At 47.1% G+C, this 21,804-nt stretch overlaps 1 protein-coding gene across 1 annotated transcript in view; it reads left to right on the top strand.

The window, feature by feature from the left end:
* The window catches only part of LOC108302183 (katanin-interacting protein), a 110,241-nt gene that overhangs the window by 8,036 nt on the left and 80,401 nt on the right, over window positions 1-21,804 (top strand). Inside the window, exons 2-3 of the mRNA XM_037737566.1 lie at window positions 7,192-7,459; window positions 10,389-10,520. Of these exons, the coding sequence (XP_037593494.1) occupies window positions 7,192-7,459; window positions 10,389-10,520 (400 nt within the window). The remainder of the gene's footprint in view (window positions 1-7,191; window positions 7,460-10,388; window positions 10,521-21,804) is intronic.

The following is a 21,804-nucleotide window of genomic DNA, read 5'->3' as shown; positions in this document are numbered from 1 at the left end:
TCAGCTTCCCTTAGTGCCGAGATTATAGGCATGAGCCGCTACACCTGGCCTGTATGTATTTTGCAAATAACGGTCATGGCATTTAAATTTCCATTAATTTAAAAGAAGAAAAAGAAACCAAATTGAAACAGGAGGAATTATTGAAATTCAAATTTCTTTATCACAGGAAATATTATTTCTTAAAATAGCCATCAGTTTAATACATTATGAAATAAGAGGTTAGAGTTGCCACTTTAAAAAAAAAACTCTGTTTCCATTTGAGATGCATTTGGGTTGACTCTCTGGTGTGGAAAATGAGGCCACCCGCATTGCCTGCCCTCTGCTGATTTTTGTTCGCTAAGCTAAGGGCTCAGGTTTATAGCATCGCATTCTGTCCATCTCCCTAATGTGCATACACACCTAGTATTTATTCAATCTCTAAGTGGCTATGGCGCTTACCATTAGACCTTTGATCACAGCTTCTCCACGCCTGCATCCTCATTTTGATTTCCTCTTTCATTGGTCTAGATTTTGCACCTGTGTGATATTTTCCGAGAAGAGCTCATGAATGCCCTCTGTATTCCCTGGGTTTCTGGCTGCTTGAGATAGATGGTCTGTTACTTTTCAGTCTGGACTTCTTGGCTGGATACTTTATTCTCGAGTTAGACAGATGCTGCTCCGTTGTCTTCCAGCACCGAGTGCTGCTGTTTGTCATTGGCTTTTGGGAGCTAAACGTGTTCCAGGGATAGAGATGATTTTTTTCAGGCAGCTGGCTGTCCAGGGTCCTCCACTCCACCTTTCCCCACCATTCCTCTAGAGAATTTATTTATTTGTGAGAGGGAAGGACAAGATTTAAACATCAATGTAATATATCATTTTTTAAATTACAACACTGGATGCATGCTAATACTAAATGATTTTTTTTTTATATTCTGGGGTAGATGTGCAGAACAGGCACCTGGTATACATGTGCCATATTTTTAAAACAAAGAAGAAAAAGTTTTTGAAAGGCTCTCAGAGAAATCGTTGTTAATAGTTGAAGGCCGGGCGCGGTGGCTCAAGCCTGTAATCCCAGCACTGTGGGAGGCCGAGGCGGGTGGATCACAAGGTCAAGAGATCGAGACCATCCTGGTCAACATGGTGAAACTCCGTCTCTACTAAAAATACAAAAAATTAGCTGGGCATGGTGGCGCGTGCCTGTAATCCCAGCGACTCAGGAGGCTGGGGCAGGAGAATTGCCTGAACCCGGGAGGCGGAGGTTGCGGTGAGCCGAGATTGCGCCATTGCACTCCAGCCTGGGTAACAAGAGTGAAACTCTGTCTCAAAAAAAAAAAAAAAATAGTTGAGTGCCAGCCGGGCACGGTGGCTCACACCTGTAATCCAAGCACTTTGGGAGGCCAAGGCCAAGGCTGAGTTCGAGATCAGCCTGGCCAACATGGCAAAACCCCATCTCTACTGAAAATACAAAACATTAGCCAGGCGTGGTAGCAGGCACCTGTAATCCCACCTACTCAGGAGGCCGAGGCAGGAGAACCACTTGAACCCAGGAGGCAGAGGTTGCAGTGAGCTGGGATTGTGCCATTGCAATCCAGCCTGGGTGACAGAGCAAGACTCCATCTCAAAAAAAAAAAAGGTCAGTTGCCTATTTTTCCAGACTTTTTGTATGCGTATATGCATACAAATTAACATACATGCATAGAAATTAACAATTATTTTAAAAATTGAGTTTGCGTTATAGGTACATTTTCAACATGCTTCTTCTTACTTAAATGTATATCTCGATATCTGCCCCAAAGAAGTGCAGAAGTAGAGCTACCTCCTTCTTTGTAAGAGCTGCCTGGGGCCCAGTGGACACCTGCTCTTTTAGGTATTGAATCCATCTTTCCTTAATGACCATGTGGACCATTCTCTATTATAAAGGATGCCTCAACAATCTCTGTGTACTTAGGACTGAAGGATAAATTTCTGGAAGAGCTGTGTCAGAGAGTATGCATATGATTTACTTCTAATCAGTCATTTCGGTTATCTCTGCCTCGGAATAGATCTTGAGGCCTCCTCCCTGTCCCACCTCCGCTGCCACCTTCTTCTTTCACCTGCAACCGCAGCGAAGCTGGTAGCCCTGTTTCCACCCTTGTCCTGCCTCCTAAAATCCACCTGATATCCCCGAGCCCTACAGATCTTTTAAAATCAGAAATCAGGCCAGGCGCAGTGGCTTACGCCTGTAATCTTAGCACTTTGGAAGGGCGAGGCAGGCAGATCACCTGAAGTCAGCAGTTTGAGACCACTCTGGCCAACATGGTGAAACCCCGTCTCTACTAAAAATATAAAAATTAGCCTGACCTGGTGGCGGGCACCTGTAATGCCATCTACTTGAGAAGCTGAGACAGGAGAATCACTTGAATCCAGGAGGCAGAGGTTGCAGTAAGCTGAGTTCTCACCACTGCACTCCAGCCTGGGGGACAAGGACAAAACTCCGTCTCAAAAAAATAAATTAATAAAAAATAAAAGCAGAAATCAGATAACACCCTTCAGCAGCTTCTCATGGTACATAGAACAAAATCCACACTCCTCCGTGAGGCCTACAAAGCCCTGTCCCACGTGACTGCTGCCTCCCTCCAGGAAGCACATGCCCTCCAGCCGTTCCTGCCTCCTGGCCTTTGCCTCTGCCATCCCCACCCACAGACAGCCTTGTGTCCCAGACACTACTGGGCGGCTCTTCATCACTCAGCCTTCCCTGACCACCGTTCATCAGGACTCCCTCAGCCCTGTCGCGTCATTCAGACAACGGCTTTCTTCACAATCCCGGCCACCTCTGAAGTGCCCTTGTTTATATTTCATGATACGTTACCTGCCTGTCTCCTCCCGCCCCACACTGTGCACTCCTATAAGGCCAGAGGTTTGCCATCTGGCTCTCCACTGCCACCTCTGCCCTTAGCACGGTACCTAAGCCCATGTGCGTGCATGAAGCCTTAATGAATGGTGGTTGCCATATCGTCCTCCCCATTGGCAGGGCCATGACAGAAGCAAGAGAGTCTGTGTTATGTGTGGATAACCTAGAAGGAGCAAGGAGGAGTGGCAGAGTGCAGAAGTCACAGCTCTGCCACTTAATCACTGTGAGTTCAACCAGCATAAAGGCTGGTCACAGTTCCTCAAATTTTGGGGGATCCCCACAATCCAATCACTCAAAATGTGGGGTTGCAAGTTAGTGAAGGGCATGAAGAAGCCAGAGGAAGTCTACTGAGCTGATCACAGGTTCAAGGGTCCTAATGCCCGATCCAAAGCCTTCCTGGAACTGGCCATGTCTGGTGGCTGCATTCTGCCTTAGACATCAGTGGAGACGATTCTGGGCCCTGGGACCGAAATTTCCTGGACAGTGACAGCAGTCTCCCAGCTAGGAATGTGATCCACAGCGACTGGGCAAAATAGGGGCTGCAGAGAGAGGGGTGTGCCCATGGTTTTTTCACCCAGCCTCGTCCCCATCCCGGCAGAACAGAGCCTAAGTTGACCTCCTTTGAGAATGGGAGTTGGGCCAAGCCTAAGAGCCAATAGGCTATCTTGTCTTAACTGAATTCATGTTATCCCAGCATTTTACTCTACCTGTCCGTCTTACATGGGCCTTCTGAGGATCAAAAGAGAGAAAGTGTTGAAAATGTTTTACAGAGTATAGAGCATTATTCTACCATAAAGCATTACTAGTTTTACAGCTGCTGAAATTGCTGTTGAACAGCAGGTTGCCTGGGAACTCATGTTTCCCTGGGGAGGAGCAGGGAATCTGTTGCCCCTGCCATTGCCCACCACTCTCAGACTCTGAAGACAGAAGCCACGACCTCAGTCTGGTTTGCACGAAGGCTGCGTGAACCATCTCAATACACTCAATTAGGAGAACTGGAGTTATCTTTTTAAATGCCAGTGGTGAACCCGTGCTTGCTTTAATCATTTCTCAACCTTGACATTTTGGCCAGATCATTCTTTGTTGTGGGGCTGTCTCAGGCATTCTATTACGTTTAGCAGCATCCCAGGTGTCCAGGTAATAGATGCCAGTAGGACACCTCTGCCCCAGTTGTGATAAAAAATATCTCAAGTCATTGCCAGATGTCCCCTAGAGTTGAGTGGGGGGACAAAATTATTCCCAGTTCAGACCTCTGCTTTAAAGCAATTCTGCAAGGTAGGGATTTGTTAATCTATTTTTATGGGTGTCAAAATGCAGCTCAGAGGAGGTAAATAACTTGCTAAGGGTCCTGTCACCAATGTCACCTCCAAGGTATGAGGGCATGCTGCATCTGCTCAAAGCCACCACCAAGTCATCAGTGGATTCTATTCAGTCATTCAGAAGGCATTGGTTGAGCACCTACTATGTGCCAGGTAGTATTCTGGTTGCTCAGTAAATATTATTGGTATCTGGGTGTGGTGGCTTATACCTGTAGTCTCAGCTACTCAGGAGGCTGAGGCGGGAGGCTTACTTGAGCCCAGAAGGTCAAGGCTGCAGTAGTCTGTGATCACACCACTGCACTCCAGCGTGGGCAACAGAGATAATTAATTTTAATAAATGTGTATCACCCATACTTGGTATCAAGGGATGGAAGGGGGAGAACTCTAAAAAGAGACAGCTATATTTATTTCCTGTTTGCTGCTGTAACAACTTGCCACAAGCTTGGTGGCTTAGTTCTGGAGGTCAGAAATTCAAAATCGGTTTTGCTGGTCTAAAATCAAGGCATTGGCAGTTCTGCATTCCTTCTGGAGGCTTAAGAGGAAAGTTCCTTCCCTTGCCTTTTTCAGACTCTAGAGACCACCTACATTCCTTGGCTTGTGGCCACGTCCTCCTGTTTAAATGCCAGCACTATAGCTCGCTCCTCCCTGACCTCTGCTTCCATTCTTACATATTCTCTATCTGACTCTGATCTTTCTGCTTCTCTGTCGTAAGGACCCCTGTGATTACACTGGATTCATGGATTTCCCAGGCCTTGAAAGCTACATACCAGCAGAAACACTGCCAGCTTGGACAGAATGGGAGGAAGAACAAAATTAGTTTTCAAGGCCTGGGAATAACTCTCTGTGGTTCGAGTCTCTGCTCTCTTGGCCCACAGCTCCATCCTTGGAGTCATTCTTCCTTTTTCAGGAAGAACAGCATGTGTTTGCAGATGAGCCATTTTATCAGCCAATTTCCTGCTTGTAGAATTTTGGGGAGTCTGACAACCTTCTTTCATTTTGTTCTTTCTCTCATTCAGTCCAAGCTGGCAGTGTTTCTGCTGGTATGACATTCTCAAAAGTCATGTGGGACTCCCATGTATGTCTCTAGGATTTGCTCCATTAGACAAGGGACTCCTCTGCAAATGTTTCCTGTAAAATCCCCTGTCTGTCCTGGCTTCCGCTGAGATGTCTAAGGGGATCCATGAGCCATATGCCTAATCTCGTCAAAGAGCCCTCCATGTGACCGAATACTTTGCATCCTTCTGGGGTACAAGAAAAAAGGTTGTCCAGCCACACCTTTAGTTTTCTCTCCATAGCATACTTTTCTGACAGTGAATCTCCTAATTTTAGAATCTTCTGCAATCTGGATAAGCTAAAAATCATCTGAATCGCCAAGTCCTGGTTCCCTTTTCCTTAACAGTTCTTCCCTCAGTCTGTCTCTTTTCTCTCACCTTTTACTTTAGGCAGCGAGAGAAAAACAGACTGAATCTTCAGCACTTTGCTTGGAGATCTCCTGAGTTAAATATCCAAGTTCATCTCTTACAAGTTCTGCTTTTCACAGCACTGTAGGACACAATCAGCTGAGCTCTGCTGCTACGTAACAGGATTCCCTGGGCTCCAGTTTTCGGTTACATGTTCATTTCCTGAGTCCTCACCAGTGGTGCCTGTAACATCTATATTTCTATCATCTGTGTAGGATGATTTCTCTAAGATGATGAAAGTGTTCTACACAGTGTTCCTCACTTCCTGCTGAGCCCTCAGGAGTTCATAGGTTCCAGGGATAAGGACATGGACATCTTTGGGGAGCCCTTATTCAGCCTACTATGAAAACTATTAGGTTTATTGGTCAATTATCAAACCTTTATTGACTGCTTCTCATTTTCTTAGAACTACATTGGATACTATACAGGCTAGAAGGGGTAGTATAGCTAGGCTGACCAAACATACTGGTTTGCCCAAACAGTCCTGTCAGTGTGTGTGTGTGTGTGTGTGTGTGTGTGTGTGTGTCCAGGCTAGAGTGCAGTGGCGATCATACCTCACTGCAGCCTCAACTTCCCAAGCTCAGGTGATCCTCCTACCTCAACCTCCCGAGTAGCTGGGACTATAGGCATGCATCACCATACCCAGCTAATTTTTGTTTGTTTTCTGTAGAGACAGGGTCTTACTATGTTGCCCAGGCTGGTCTTGAACACACGGTCTCAAGCAGTCCTTTTGCCTCGGCCTCCCAAAGTGCTGGGATTACAGACACGAGCCACTGTCCCAGCTCCGTTTATACTTTTTGTCCCAGTGTAAATATAGTAGTGCTCTCTTTCTTTCTGAAGTATCTTGGTATCTTGGTTTGGGTGATTCATGTCCTGGTCACTCTAAGTATAGATCTTAATGCTTAGCCGTAAGGAATCTACAATTTCATGCAGACAAAAGAAACACACAAAAAAATTTCAAGCCGTTGTAGTTAAGCGCTAAATAGTATGACATTTCGATGCTGCTCAACACCTTACAATATGCGGGACAGCTCCCAACAACTACCTGCCAGGCATTTTACCATCTGGAGTTTCAGAGTCATTTGGAGGCCTTTGGGAGTTCATATTCAAAGTGAGGTCCCTGCACCAGCAATATCAGGATCACCTTATTAGAAATGTAAATCCTCAGGCCCCATCCCAGACCCGCTGAATCAGTGGGTGGGACTCCGCAATCTGCTTGAACAAGCCCCAGATTTTAACAAGCCATATTGTCTGTTTCTCTCTCCCTCTCCTTCACGTGCGCACTCCCCCTACCTTCCCCTGGCATCTCGGGGATACAGACACCACAATTAATATTAACAGTACTGCTCCGTCTAGGGAGTTGCTAGTTTTCCCCTGCCCTCTGTTTTGTTACCTTCAAAGCAATGACAACACAAGGGTGGAGATGATATTGTTAAATGTTAGATTGGGGAGAATACTTCTTTGGTTCAAGTGATCTATTTTCAAATGAGTTTTTCTCAAGGTACCATATTTATCTCTCATCTCTCTTCTGGGCTTTTTGCAGGAGCTGAGAAAAAGCCTGAAACTGAGCGTAAATGTACAAAGGAAACAAAAGGATTGTTCCAGCGATGAGTATGACTCTATTGAGGAAGATATACTCTCTGAGCCTGAGCCAGAGGACCCAGCGCTGGTGGGCCATCCCAGAGACGACCGCCCTCCTTCCAGTGGGGACTTGGTACAGAAGGATGTTCCCGGCGAACAGGAGACAGAAGGACGCCCTCCCCCGGGCCCAGACACCCTCGTGGTGCTGGAATTTAACCCGGCTTCCAAAAGTGAGCTCTGTCTTGTGTATCATTTCTTTGTCATTGATATCTCTGCCTCTAATAGCAGGACTTAAACTTCCAGTGGTCCTTTGAATTCCGCTTTGGGTAGAGTGCCTCACAGGCCAGTGAGGTGTATCAGTCAGGTCTCTGTTGACTGCAAGACGTAGAGCTTCCCAAAGGCTTCCTTGTGGCCCTGAAGTTCCAGAGGGTAAATTCCTGGCAGATAGTTGTAGGTGTCTGTTCTGTACATTGTAAGGTGTTTTGCAGTATCTACAAACCAGTTGGCTAATACAGAGTAGCTTAAACTAAGGGACTATTTATTGACGAGTAACTGAAAAGTTCTGAGATGTAGCAAGACCCATTTTCTCCCCTCTCCCTCTTCCTCTCCCTCTCTGTCTCCATCATCTCCCATCTCCCTTCTCCCCTCTCCCTCTTCCTCCTCCTTTCCGTCTGTCTCCATCATCTCCTGTCTCCCTTCTTTCTTCTCTCTCTTCCTCTTCTGTTCCCTGTCTGTCTCCATCATCTCCCATCTCCCTTCTTCCCTCTCCCTTTTCCCTTCTGCTCTCTTCCCTCTTTCTTCTCCCAGACCTACAAGCTTAAAAGCCCTAGGAGAAGACAATCTTTTCTGAACCATGGTGAACCTCAGGAAAGAGAAATGAGGGAATATTTGGAATCAGACCGTGTATCAGTTTGCTGGGGTTGCCAGGAAGAAGTGCCACAGACTCGGAGGCTTAAACAGCAGATGTTTATTGTCTCATGGTTCTGCAGACTGGAAGCCTGAGATCAAGAGTCAGTTTCTTCTGAGGCCTCTCTTTGTGGCTTGTAGACGGCTGTTTTCTCTGTGTCTTCACGTGGTCATCCCTCTGGGGCATGTCTGTGTCCTCATCTCTTAGGAGAACAGCAATTATATTGGACTAGGGCCCACCCATATGACCTTGTTTTTACTTAATTACCTCTTTAAAGGCCTTGTGCCCAAAACAGTCACAGTCAGGGTATTGGCGGCTAGGATTTCAATGTATGAGTTTGGAGGGGGCTGGGCACAGTGGCTCATGCCTGTGATCCCAACAGTTTTGGCAGCCAAGGCGGGAGGATCACTTGAGTTCCAGATCAGCCTGGGAAACATGGCAAGACCCCATCTCTACCAAAAAAACGTTTTAAAAATTAGCCAGGCATGGTAGTGCACACCTTTAGTCCCAGCTGCTTGGGTGGCTGAGGCAGGAGGAGTGCTTAAGTCTGGGGAATTGAGGCTGCAGTGAGCCATGATCATGCCACTGAACTCCAGTTTGGGTGAGAATGAGACCCTCTCAAAAAAAAAAGAAAAAAAAAATTCAGCCCTGGAAAATCCACACCCAATAATTGACATCTCAGAGAAGACATTTGTCCATCCAGCGTGCTCCCACCATGTTCTCTTTCACCCCAGGCCCTTGCTCAGCTGTTCCCTCTGCCCAGATGACCACAGTCCCTTTCCGCTCCACTCAGAACCCTGAATCCTGGCTCTCTGCCTTTCCCTCCTGCAACTTTTTCCGAAGTTGCTTCTTCCACAAAGCCGCCTTCGCACTCGCACCACATCCCCCCAGGTCAGCCCTCCCCTGCCTCGCGCTCACGTAGCATCGTCATGGCCCTGGGATCACAATCCCAGTTGTCTTTCTCTCCACCCACCGCACCTCCCCATCCACCAGCCTGTGGGCAGGCCGACCCTTACCCTCCACTTCCGCAGCGTGCAGCACACACGTGGCACAGTGCAGCCCCTCAGGGAACCTCTGTCAAATAAACAAAGGTGCTAGGCGCACCTGCGGGAGCAGCAAGTGATCAGAGCCGTGTTAATAACAGTCCTGTGTGGAACCCACTGGGCCTGCAGACAGCATGGCTGTGGGGAGACAGGGAGGAAGCGGACGGGGCTCTGAAGAAGTGACCGAGTCCCATCCCGGAGAAGCAGAGGATATGACAGTCATTCCCGGGTGTGAAGGAACAGGCTACGGGACAGTTGATGCCAGGCACAGGTTGAGTGATACTGGGGCTTAAAGGGAAAAGAAAGAATTTGAATTTCTTGACATTTTTCATGTTTTGTTTTCATTTTTTTTTGAGATAAGGTTTCGCCCTGTGCCCCAGGCTGAGTGCAGTAGCACGATCATAGCTCACTGCAGCCTCAGATTTCTGGGGGTGATTCTCCTGCCACAGCCTCCAGAGTAGCTGGGACTACAAGCACGTCCCACCACACCTGGGATTTTTTTTGTTGTTTGTTTGTTTGTTTTTGAGACGGAGTCTTGCCCTGTCCCGCAGGCTGGAGTGCAGTGGCGCAATCTTGGCTCACTGCAATCTCCACCTCCTGCGTTCAAGCAATTGTTGCGTGTCAGTCTCCTAACTAGCTGGGATGACAGGTGCCTGCCACCCCACACAGCTAATTTTTGTCTTTTAAGTAGAGATGGGTTTTCGCCATGTGAGCCAGGCTGGTCTCAAACTCCTGACTTCAGGTGATCCACTCGCCTTGGCCTCCTAAAGTGCTGGGATTACAGGCGTGAGCCACCGCGCCCAGCCTATTGTTTTCATTTTTTGTAGTGACAGAGTCTCACTATGTTACTTAGGCTGGTCTTTAACTCCTGGACTCAAGCAATTCTCCCACCTCGGCCTCCCAAAGCACCGGGATTATAGGTGTGAAGCACCTCCTGGCCGCCCAGCCAAGAAATGTTAAAATTTGAAAACCTATGCCTGTCCCAGAATCTTTTATGTACTTACCAAAATGTGGTGCTGGGCTCACCATGGCTCTCAGCAAACTTGTTTCGTCGCCTGCATTATTCACATCTCTAATCCCAAACTACACAAAGTAGTTCCGTAGACATTTGTCGAATGAGCAAGTGAATGAGTAATGAACAAACGCCTGAACAGAATGCCCAACTTGCTTGCGCTCAGTGTCTTACATTAAACAGTTGTTTTCCTACAGGTCATAAAAGGGAAAGGAATTTGTCTGCGAAGCGGAAGGACAATGCTGAGGTTTTCATCCCCACCAAACCTGAGCCAAACCTGACTCCCCACGCTCCTGCCGTGTTCCCAGACCAGGAGAGGATGTGCTCCAGTAAGAGCTCCAAGGCGCCCTGAGCAGGGGAGCAGGGCGGGGGCTGGGTCACTCTGCGGTGCCGTGATGGAAGGCCCCACTTCATTACCCTCCTTGAGGAGGGCCGAGCTGCAAATGTACTAGGGAGGGGTGTGCAGAGCACCAGAACTAAAAGGATACGGAGAGAGAGTGAGAGAGAGAGTTTAGGATAAGGAATCGGCCCATGCAAATGCAGAGGAGCCAGTGCTCTAGTTCAGAGGCCGCCATGCAGGAAGAGCCATGTTGGAGGTGAAGTCCAAAGGCAGTTGGCTGGAGACGTCTCCTTCCCTTGGGGGAGGGCTGGTCTTTTTGTGTGATCCAAGCTGTCAACTGATTGGCTGAGGCCCACTCACATGGCGGAGGGCAATCTGCCTTACTCTCCTGATGAATATGTTAATGTCATCCAGAAACACTCTTTCAGAAACACTCTGAATAATTTTTGACCAGATATCTGGGTTCCTCGTGGCCCAGCCAAGTCAACGCATAAAAGTAACCATGATAACAGGCTTGGTGGCTCACACCTGTGATCCCAGCACTTTGGGAGGCAGAGGCGGGAGGATCACTTGAGGTCAGGAGATTGAGACCAGCCTGGTCAACGTGGTGAAACCCCGTCTCTACTAAAAATACAAAAAATAGCTGGGTATGGTGGCTCATGCCTGTAATCCCACTACTCCGGAGGCTGGGGCAGAAGAATCGCTTGAGCCCTGGAGGCAGAGGTTAGAAAGTCAGTGAGCCAAGATTGTGCCACTTCACTCCAGCCTGGGCGACAAGAGCAAAACTTCGTCTCAAAAAAAGAAAGTAACCATGACAGTGACTTTCCAATTCCCTAACCAAGGTGTGGTTATCATTGAAAATTTCCTTTATTTTTGGTTTACTCGTAAATGAACTTGCTTACTTTAGATGAGTAATAACATGTGCAAATAATGCACAGTTCTGAAGGTACAAAAGAGTTGATGGTGAAAAGACCATCTCTGTCTCTCTTCTAATGAAATGGGAGGTTACATTTATTCACCACTTAGGGCAAGCCAGCCACTGTTGTAAGCTTTTACTCCTGTCATCTCATAAAATCCTTATAACTAGCCTTTAAGGTAGGCTCTGCAATTATCCCCATTTCACAGATGAGGAACTGAGGCACAGAGCGGGCAAGTGGCAGCTGAGGCTTTGTAGCCGGGGCTGCCATCACTTGGTTTACATTTCAACAAGATTCCTCTGGCTGCCACATGAAGCTACAGAAGCCTGGCCTTTAGGGAGCTGGGGAGGATGCGAAGGGTCCAGGGAAGAGAGCAGGTGATTGAAGATGTAGAGGTGGGGGCTCAGTCTCGATGTTACCAGGGGATGGACCCACACAGTAACTGGGCTTGCTACGGAGCCAGTTGGAGGTATGAGACTAGTTGTGACTTTCTATCCTAAACAACCTAGGGTGAGAACCTGGGCACTGGGGAGCCTGCAGTGATGGGGGGCCACGGCTTGTCATGTGGCTGGGTACTATGGTTTGAATATTTGCCGCCTCTAAGACTCATGTTGAAATTTAATCCCCACTGTGGCAGTATTGAGAGTTGGGCCCTTTAAGAGGTGAAGAGGTCATGAAGGCTTGTCCAATGGATGAATGCATTCGTGGGTTAATGGATTAAAGGGTTATCACGGGAGTGGGACTGGTGGCTTTACGGGAAGAGGAAGAGAGACCTGAGCTAGCACACTTGTGCCCCACCACGCACTGCCTTGGGACTCTGCAGAGCCCCACCAGCAGGAAGGCCCTCACCAGATGCAGCACCCTGACCTTGGACTTCTCAGCTGCTGTAACTATAAGAACTAAGTTCCTTTCCTTTAGAAATACCTAGTTTCAGTTATTCTGTTATAAGCAATAGAAAACAGACCAATGTACTGGGGTAGGATCTGAGTCTGTGTCACTAGCAAAGGAGACTGGGGCGCCCCCAGGTCCCGGAGCTGGGGTCTGTGAGTAAACAAGCCACACAGTGCCAAGACCCCTGTCCTAGGTGTCTGATGTGCATCCTGCTTCAGCCCGTAGTGTCCAAGGAAGAGCTGTGGCCACCTGGAGCCTGCATCCCAGTGGGGCCTTCAAAGTACCGAAATCAGAGTGCCTTAAACAATGGAGATGGATCATCCCAACAATTCTCGAGGCACCAAGTCTAAATTCAAGGTGTTGGAGGAGCCAGACTCCAGTGGGGCAGAGCTAGCACCAGACTGGTTCCTGGGGACTTCTTCTTGGTGGGACCCAGAGCCTGGAAAGAGGCCTGCCTGGGACCCGAGGAAGGTAGAAGTGGGAGGCAACCCCAGTCGGCGTGAGCCGATAGCATCACAGAGGTGTCCCCTTGTTAAATAGATAATGGAGAAATGATCTGTAGGGGTCGAGAGCCAAGTAGAACATGGAAGGTGTCAGAAAAGTCTGGCAAATTTTGGTCCTCTCAGCTTTGGTCAGATGGGAACTGAGAAGGGGAGAGGGAGGAGAAAAGGCATGGGGTGGGATCGAGGCCTGAGTCTGCTCCGGGAGCTCCCACAACAGGTGGGGAGTCAGGGCGGCAGTCCTGGGTGCCCGTTCTTCTTTCTGCATCTCCTGGATTGGCCTCGCCGACTGCTGCTCAGGCTGACAAGCCTCCAGTCTATCTCACTGATACCATCTTCACTGTATGTGAACCAATCTACATGGCTTTTCAGAAGTTCCTCCAGAACAACTTGGTGAAAAAGTCTGCCACTGCACAAACCCCCCAGAACCCCTAGTCAGGCGGGAGCGGCACACTGGTGGTCACGTACCTCTCCCAGCATCCTACTGAGCTAGCTGGGACTTCCCTCTTTTGTGTATGTGCCATGATTACTATTTTTTCCATATTCAGGTAACAAAATTAAGAGCTAGTACTTACAAAGCACTGAACTAGCTCCCAAGCTGTGTGTAGGACTGCATGTGTAATCTTGCGTTTAATCATCCACACAGTCCCGGGCAGTAGGTGCTGCTATTATCGATATTGTTGTAGAGAGGAGACGGGGCACAGAGATGTTGCGGAGTCTGTCCAAGGTCACACAGCCTGTAAGGGATGAAGCCAGTATTTGAGAACCTTGGCTACAGAATCTCTGCTCTTCACTGCTCCACTGTAAGCCTCTCGTGTGCCAACTGAACTAGCATTTGCCTAATGACATACCCACATCAGCCTAGTCCTAAGCAGTAACATGGCTGAAACTCAGGTTTGAGTCACTTGTTATACTTTTTTCTCATGCTCATCAATATCAATGTATTGCTATTAATATTTTAAGTTGAACCATGTATCCGTTGAATCTTCTGGCATACGGTAGTATTAGTTCACCAGGGTGGCCGTAACAAAATGCTGCGATCAGAGTGGCTTACACAATGGAAATGGATCATCTCACAGTTCTTGAGGCTCCAAGTCTAAATTCAAGATGTTGGCAAGAGCTATCTACTGAAGGCACTGGGGGGTGGTCCATTCCCGGCCTCTCTCCTAACTTCTGATCGTTCCTTGGCTCGTAGCAACGTAACTCCAATCTGCACATGGTATTCGCCATGTATGTCTCTGTCTCTGTGTCCAAATCTGCCATTTTTATAAAGACAGATTAATGCCCAACCTAATGACTTCATCTTAACTTGATCATCTGCAAAGGCCCTATTTCCAAATAAGGTCACAGTCATAGGTACTAGGAGTTAGGGCCTCAATGACCTTTTCAGGGGACACAATTCAACTCATAATATATGCCTTCATGTCCAGCACTTGGAGAAATAGCACTTAATTAATTTATGATCTGCCTTTCTCCAAAAAGTCCTAACATGGACTAACAAATTTTATACACAGTGAGTAGTACAAGCCTTTGAAAAGTATTTGACGAGGCCGGGTGCAGTGAGTCATACCTGTAATTCCAGCACTTTGAGAGGCCAAGGCAAGTGGATTGCTTGAGCCCAGGAGTTTGAGTCCAGCCTAGGCAGCATGGCAAAACCCCATCTCTACTAAAAACACACATAAAATTAGCTGGGCATGGTGGCACACACCTGCAATCCCAGCTACTCAAGAGGCTGAGGCAGGATAATTGCTTGAACCTGAGAGGCAGAGGTTGCAGTGAGCTGAGATTGCACCACTACACTCTAGCCTGGGCAACAGAGCAAGACTGTCTCAAAAAAAAAAAAAAAAAATTTTTTTTTTTTTTTTGAGAAAATGAGATTGGAGAGAAAACAAGAGTAGAAAAATAATTTGAAACCGGGGATGAACAAATGAACGGCTAAAGTAGTCACAGTTGTAACTCTGAGCTTCCTGGCCACCATGGCAAAGAAGCATGTGTTCATATAAAACAAATGTGTGTCACTGGGTCCATTTAATAAAGATCAGATTACCAGCTATTCCTGGTATATAATTGTTAGGGCAGTTTGTTCCATCATTACTCTTAAAGAGGATACTATTTGAGGTAGTGGAATTCCTATTTTGAACAGGATTGGAGCTCAGCCTTTACTTATTAAATATCCTTGAGTCTAACATAAGTCAAATTTGAAGAAAGCGTTCTGTGGCTAAGAGGAAAGCTGAAAACTCTGGCACTGTCACTATTCTCACCCTGAAATGGGATTATGGTAGAGCCACATCTCACCTAGATATTAGGCTGTAAAGGCAGCAAAAAGTGCAGGAGGCCAGAGTTACCCTTAGAAATCCCTCAAACTGATGATGAAGTGTAGCATGTGTGGGTTTATATAGATGACCTCATACAGTTATGTCAACTCTCTGTAAGCCCGAGACAGTCAACCTCTCCTTCCTTGTGGGAAAAATCACAGTTTCTTGGCTGAGCCCCAGAAGAAGCAGTTGGCCTTGTTTAGGGTCAGGGTTGTGGGGGAAATGTGGCATCATGCTCAGGGCACTGGGATATTCACACCACCAGAGGCACAAGGAACTTGAAACTTCCTAAAAGTGCAGCAGAGTCACAACCAGCTCACTCTCCTCCAGGCAACATCTGGAGGGTGGGCTGTATATGCTTTACTCTGTATCTGGGGCAGGGAAGGGATGTCTTTTTTGGTACATACAGAATTTGACTATTTGTATCTTCTAAGGGAACTGAACCTTTTATCATTATGCATTGTCTCTCACTCTAGTAATGCTTTTTGCCTTAAAGTCTGCTTTGTCTGATATAAAGCTACTCCAGCTTTCCTTTGGTTAGTATTTATTTATTTATTTATTTTATTTTATTTTATTTTATTTTATTTTATTTTTTTTGAGACGGAGTTTCGCTCTTGTTACCCAGGCTGGAGTGCAATGGCACGATCTCAGCTCACCGCAACCTCTGCCTCCTGGGTTCAGGCAATTCTCCTGCCTCAGCCTCCTGAGTAGCTGGGATTACAGGCACATGCCACCATGCCCAGCTAATTTTTTGTAGTTTTAGTAGAGACGGGGTTTCACCATGTTGACCAGGATGGTCTCGATCTCTTGACCTCGTGATCCACCCGCCTCAGCCTCCCAAAGTGCTGGGATTATAGGCTTGAGCCACCGCACCCGGCTTTGGTTAGTATTTATATGGCGTATTGTTTTTTATCCTTTCCTTCTCTGTATCTTTATATTAAGGTTTGTCTCTTATAAGTGGCATGTAATTGGTTTTTATTTTTAATCCTCTAACAATCTCTGTGTTTTAATGGGAGCATTTAGTCCATTTACGTTTAATGTAATTGTTGATATATGTGAGTTTACATCTACTATCTTATTGTTTGCTTTTATTTGTTCTTCCTGTTTTATGTTTCTCTCCTTTCTTGCCTTCTTTTGAACTGATTGCTTTGTATTATTTCTCTTTTTTTTCTATTAGCTTGTTAGTTATACATTCTTTTTTATTATTATTATTCTAGTCATTACGAGAGATACGAGAGAGAGCATGCATTTTTGACTTACTAGGGTTTACTTTAAATTAGCAAGTTTGCCACTTCTCATTTAGTGGAAGTATCTTAAAAACTCTAACTCCATTTACTCCTTTCCCAACTTAAATACGATTGTCATGCATTTTAACTCTCTCTAGCTTTTAAACACGACTAGGCATTATTTCTAGTGATTATTACTACTGATTGTTTTTTTTTTCTGAGATGGAGTCTTGCTCTGTCACCCAGGCTGGAGTGCAGTGGCGTGATCTCAGCTCACTGCAACCTCCACCTCCCAGGTTCAAGCAATTCTCCTGCCTCAGCCTCCTGAGTAGCTGGGATTACAGGCACGTGCCACCACACCTGGCTAATTTTTGTATTTTTAGTAGAAACGGGGTTTCACCATGTTGGCCAGACCGGTCTCAAGCTCCCGTCCTTGTGATCAGCCCACCTTGGCCTCCCAAAGTGCTGGGACTACAGGCGTGAGCCACCGAACCCAGCCTATTATTTTATTTAATCAGTAGTAATTTGGATTTGCTCACATTGTTAACCTTTCTGTACCCTTTACCCCTGGCTGCTTCCAGGTTACCCTCACTCTCAGACTGTAGTCTCCGAGCCTGTTGCAGGCTCTGCTCAGCTTCCCAGCCTTGTGGCAGCTCTCATCAGAATCAGTAGCACCTTAAGAGGAAAGACCTCCAAGATGCCGCGTCCACATCTCTTGAGTCCCCTTCTCCAGTCTGCTATCACCCCTGTGACTCTTCACAGCCCTATTCACTCTCCCTGCCTTCAAACAGATCTCCTTTTTCAAATAGATTTTTTAATACTTGTAAATATTTTCTAGGCTTCCTAGTTGTGTTTCAGGGAGAGGTTGGTCCGAATTAGATAGTCTGCTGTTCCAGAAGTATAACCTTTTGCCTGCACCCCAGAAAGACTTGTTTCTCCCCTTGCCCCTTTTTCTTCGACTAAGCCCATAAAATTGAATTTGTGTCAATTAAATGTGCGTGTGATGCAACTCCAAGAGCGCGTCATCCCTTTCTATCACTGCAGCTGTCCCTAGTTCTGATGAAAGGGCTTCATGTCCTGTATTATTCCAGCCTCGATCCATAAGCCTTCCCAAAAAGCTAATACAGTCTCCTTCTAGAACCTGCTGTCTTCTCGAGGGTGAAAGAACATTAGTCTTTAATGCAGAAAGTTTACTGTCCAAGTTGTCAGAGTGCTCTAGGGAAGTGATACATCTGAGCCACTTTTCCCAGACAAGCTGCCAACCACAGAAACAAAGTAACACCCCTCAGTGTGAATGAATTAGAGGACCTTGACAGCCCTGTAGTTAGCGTTTCTGTCTGGAAAACCTGCAACAGCAAGGCCATTCTGCCAAAGTCCAGAATCTCATAATACATTAGCCAGCGTTCATTAACAGCAAGTGACAGAAACCCCAGATCGGCCTGAGCAACAGAGGAGAATGTCTTGCTCACAGACCTAAAAATTCCAGGATTGTAGATTTGGCCTCAGGGATGGTGGGATCCTGGTGCTCAGATGGTCTCTCAGGAAGCTGTTTCATCACTTAGCCTTACACCCCTCTAGTCCAGTGGTTCCCAAACTTGGACGTGCATCAGAATTACTTGCAAAGCCAATCAAAACACAGATTGTGGGCCAGGCGTGGTGGCTCACACCTGTAATCCTAGCACCTTGGGAGGCCAAGGCAGGAGGCTCATTTGAGCCCAAGAGTTCGAGACTAGCATAGGCAGTATAGTGAGACCTTGTCTCTATTTCTTTATTAAATAAAATAATAATTAAAATAATCAGATTGCCCGGGTGCAGTTGCTCACACCTATAATCCCAGCCCTTTGGGAGGCTGAGGAGGGTGGATCACCTAAGGTCAGGAGTTCAAGACCAGCCTGACCAATATGGTGAAATCCCTTCTCTACTAAATATACAAAAATTAGCTGGGCGCCTGTAGTCCAAGCTACTCGGGGAGCTGAGGCAGGAGAATTGTTTGAACCCGGGAGGTGGAGGTTGCAGTGAACTGAGATAGCACCATTGCACTCCAGCCTGGCAACAGAGCGAGACTGTATCTCAGAAAATAAATAAATAATCATATTGTGGGACCCCAGTCCCAGAATTCTGCTTCAGTGTGTCTGAGGTGGAGGTACGTGTTTTAATTCCTAGCAAGTTCCCAGGTGATCCTGACGTTACTGGTTTAGAGAACACACATTGAGACCCACTTCTCTAGTTAATACCAGGCAGCCATTCCATTTGTGGCCAGGCTCCAGGCTTCCTTTACCTGCTTTGACAACCCCCAGGTGAAAGAGGCACTTCTTTTCTTAGTTCCAGTGCGAGTTCAAGAACCAGCTGTCTCCTGAACCAGCCTCCGTTCTCCATGGTCAGGGAGAGTCTGGCATGGGCCAGGCTGAGCCAGGAGTGGGGCCATATCCACCCAAAAGACTGAGAAGGGTGAGGAAAGAATGGTTCCCTGAAGGAAACTGTAGGTGCTATGAAGATCATGGTGCCAGGTAGACAAAAGCCACTGCTGTCCATTTCATATAAAAACGAACCACATAGGTGGCCAGGCGTGGTGGCTCATGCCTGTCGTCCCAGCATCTGCGGAGGCCAAGGCACGCAGATCACTTGAGGTCAGGTGTTTGAGACCAGCCTGGCCAACATGTCAGAACCCCATCTCTACTAAAAGTACAAAAATTAGCTGAGTGTGGTGGCACGCACCTGTAGTCCCAGCTATTCAGGAGGCTGAGGTAGGAGAATCACTTGAACCTGGGAGGTGGAGGTTGCGGTGAGCCGAGATCACACCACTGCACTCCAGCCTGGGTGAGTAGTGAGAGTCCATCTCAAAAAAAAAAAAAAAAAAAAAAAAAAAAAAACAAAAAAAAAAAAAAAAAAAAAAAAAAAAAAAATCAACCACATAGGACATTTTGCTGCAGATTCTACAGAGGCAGCGTGAAGCAATGAACTGTAACACCTAAGAGTTGAAGTCGTTTAGTCTGGAGGGCTTGATTGCTGTCCCAGAAAATCACATGCACTCCTGGGCTCAAGGAGAGACCGTGGCAGATGGAAGAGGGTTAGGGCTACAGACAGCGCCTGCCATCAAGAAAAGTCCCGCAAGAAGCTTTACAGATGAGAAGAACACAGGCCTTGACAAGCCAGGTCTGTCAGCTATTACTGCCTGACAACCCACCCCAAAATGTAGTAGCTTAAAACAGCAAGCGTTTTATGATTGCTCATAAGGCTGTGGGTGGACTGGGCTGTTCTGTAGTGAGCTAGCAGGTGGCTGGGCCAGATGGTCTAGGACAGCCTTACTCACATGTCTGGCAGTTTTGTTTGTCCTGAGGACCTTGGCTGGGACAGCCCATCTTGGCCTAATGGAGTCTTATTCTCTAGCACTGGTGCTCTCAGGGCAGCAAGAGAGGACAAGCCCACGTCTGGGTGCTTTTTAAAGACTGCTTGGTTATGATTGCTAAAGTCATCAGGCAAGGCCAGCTGCAGTGCCTCATGCCTGTAAGCCCAGCACTTTGGGAGGCCAAGGTGAGAGGATCACTTGACCTAGGAGTTCAAGCCTGGGCAACAAAGTGAGACGTCATCTCTACAAATAATAATAAAAAAAAAACGCTAGCTGGGCAATGTGATCCATGCCTGTGGTCCCAGCTACACAAGAGGCTGAGGCAGGAAGATGACTTGATCCCAGGGAAGTCAAGGCTGCAGTGAGTCATAATCATTCCACGGCACTCCAGCCTGGGTGATAGAGTGAGACTCCATCTCAGATAGATAGATAGACAGATAGATAGATAGGAAAAATAAATAAATAAAATGAAAGTCACCAGGCCAAGCTCAGCTAGAAAAACCGACACCACCTCTTAATAGGAAATGCCACAAAATCACATTGCAGCAGTCCACATACAGGGGTGGGAGGAATACGTGGCCACCTGTTGCGGTTTCCTATGCCATGGGAAGCAGGTCGCCTGATAACGTTGGCCCAATTTGAAATGCATGGAGGCTTTGGAGTACCCAGGCCTAGAACATTGTCCCAGGGCACACTCTCCCTTCCCCCCTCCCTCTTGGCTTTTAGAAGTGAGTGTGGAATCTGAAGACAAAACAGGGCTACATCTACCATTTCCTTGGACTTTTTGCCATGCAACATAATGTACAGCTTCAAGACGTACCAGGCACGTGACCACAGGGAGTAGGGTGCATTGTGGAAACTGAAGCACTTTGGCCCCGTTGAAAGGGGGCTCTATCACCCAGCTCCAGCCAATGGTTCCCGGTTCTCACATACGAATACGGTTCCAGGGTTGCCAGATGGTATTATTTTTCAGGAGATGCCAGGAATCCCAATTTTCAGGTGGATTTCCTTTTTTTTTTTTTTTTTTTTTTNTTGGCATCTATTTTCAATTTTTCTAAAAAAAGGGAAAGTGACACAATACATCTCTGTAGGCAGGTTATGCCTGTGGGCTACTGATTTATGATTGCTATAATAGACCCTTGTTGTCCTTAGATTTCATATTCACCATTTTGGTGGCTTCCCAGGTGACCTCCAAGGCCCCTTGCATGTAGTAAGGGGTAATTTTGCTGAGCCTCTGAATTTGAGCTTTCAAGTCACAGCTGGTGGCTGGTGAGCCGACCAGTGGCCGCGTGCCCTCACGTCTTCTGTGTGACATGTGTTGCATTCATGGTAAATCTCCTGAATTGATACACCTTTTGTTTTTATGTGAGAAAGAAGAAAGCCAAGCACTGGTGAAGCGAAGAGAAAGTGAAGTTACCAGAAGAGGGATGGTTCTCAACCAGAAAAGAGCAGTTTAGGGGAAGTTAAAATGTGCCATTTGGCTTTTGCTGGTGGCACAAATTGACTCTGCGAACAGATCCACCATCCTTTCGATCTGCGTTGGGAATAAATCCACCATCCTGGGGTGCTCAGGCCAGCATTCGCCCAAGTGAGCAATGAGAGCATCAAAAAGAATTAAAAGGTGGTTACCTCGTGCGCACGTGTGTGCGCAGTGAGGGAGCGCACAGAGGGAATGTGATTTTGGAGAACTCGGGTGCCATGTAGGACGGTTCTGGGAAGCCAGGGTGGGGAAAGCTCTGGTAGCGGAGCTGCAGCATTGACCTTCACTTGGAGAAAGGGTAATTTAATTTTCAGAAGCAGCTTCTTAGCATAATAAGCCCCAAAGGGCCCGGGCAGCACGGGATGATCATGTTGCTGGAGGAGCATTTCCTCCCAAATGAAAGACACTCAGGGGCAAAAGCGTCTGTGTGGATAGAACTGGTCCCTACTGGAGAAAGATGCCTTTGTGAATCTCCTTGTCCAAGAAGAAGTGAGTGTAGGGCTGCACGGCCAAGGACAGATCGTCCTACCCGCTCACAGGCTGTGAGATGAGCTTCCACACTATCTCAGAGGCGCCTTGTTCCATCCCAGCCCCCGGA

This window comes from Cebus imitator, unplaced genomic scaffold (assembly GCF_001604975.1).
Source record: "Cebus imitator isolate Cc_AM_T3 unplaced genomic scaffold, Cebus_imitator-1.0 Scaffold39, whole genome shotgun sequence".
NCBI lineage: Eukaryota > Metazoa > Chordata > Mammalia > Primates > Cebidae > Cebus > Cebus imitator.
Note: the sequence above shows the minus strand (reverse complement) of the source record. Positions and strands in the feature narration are given on the sequence as shown.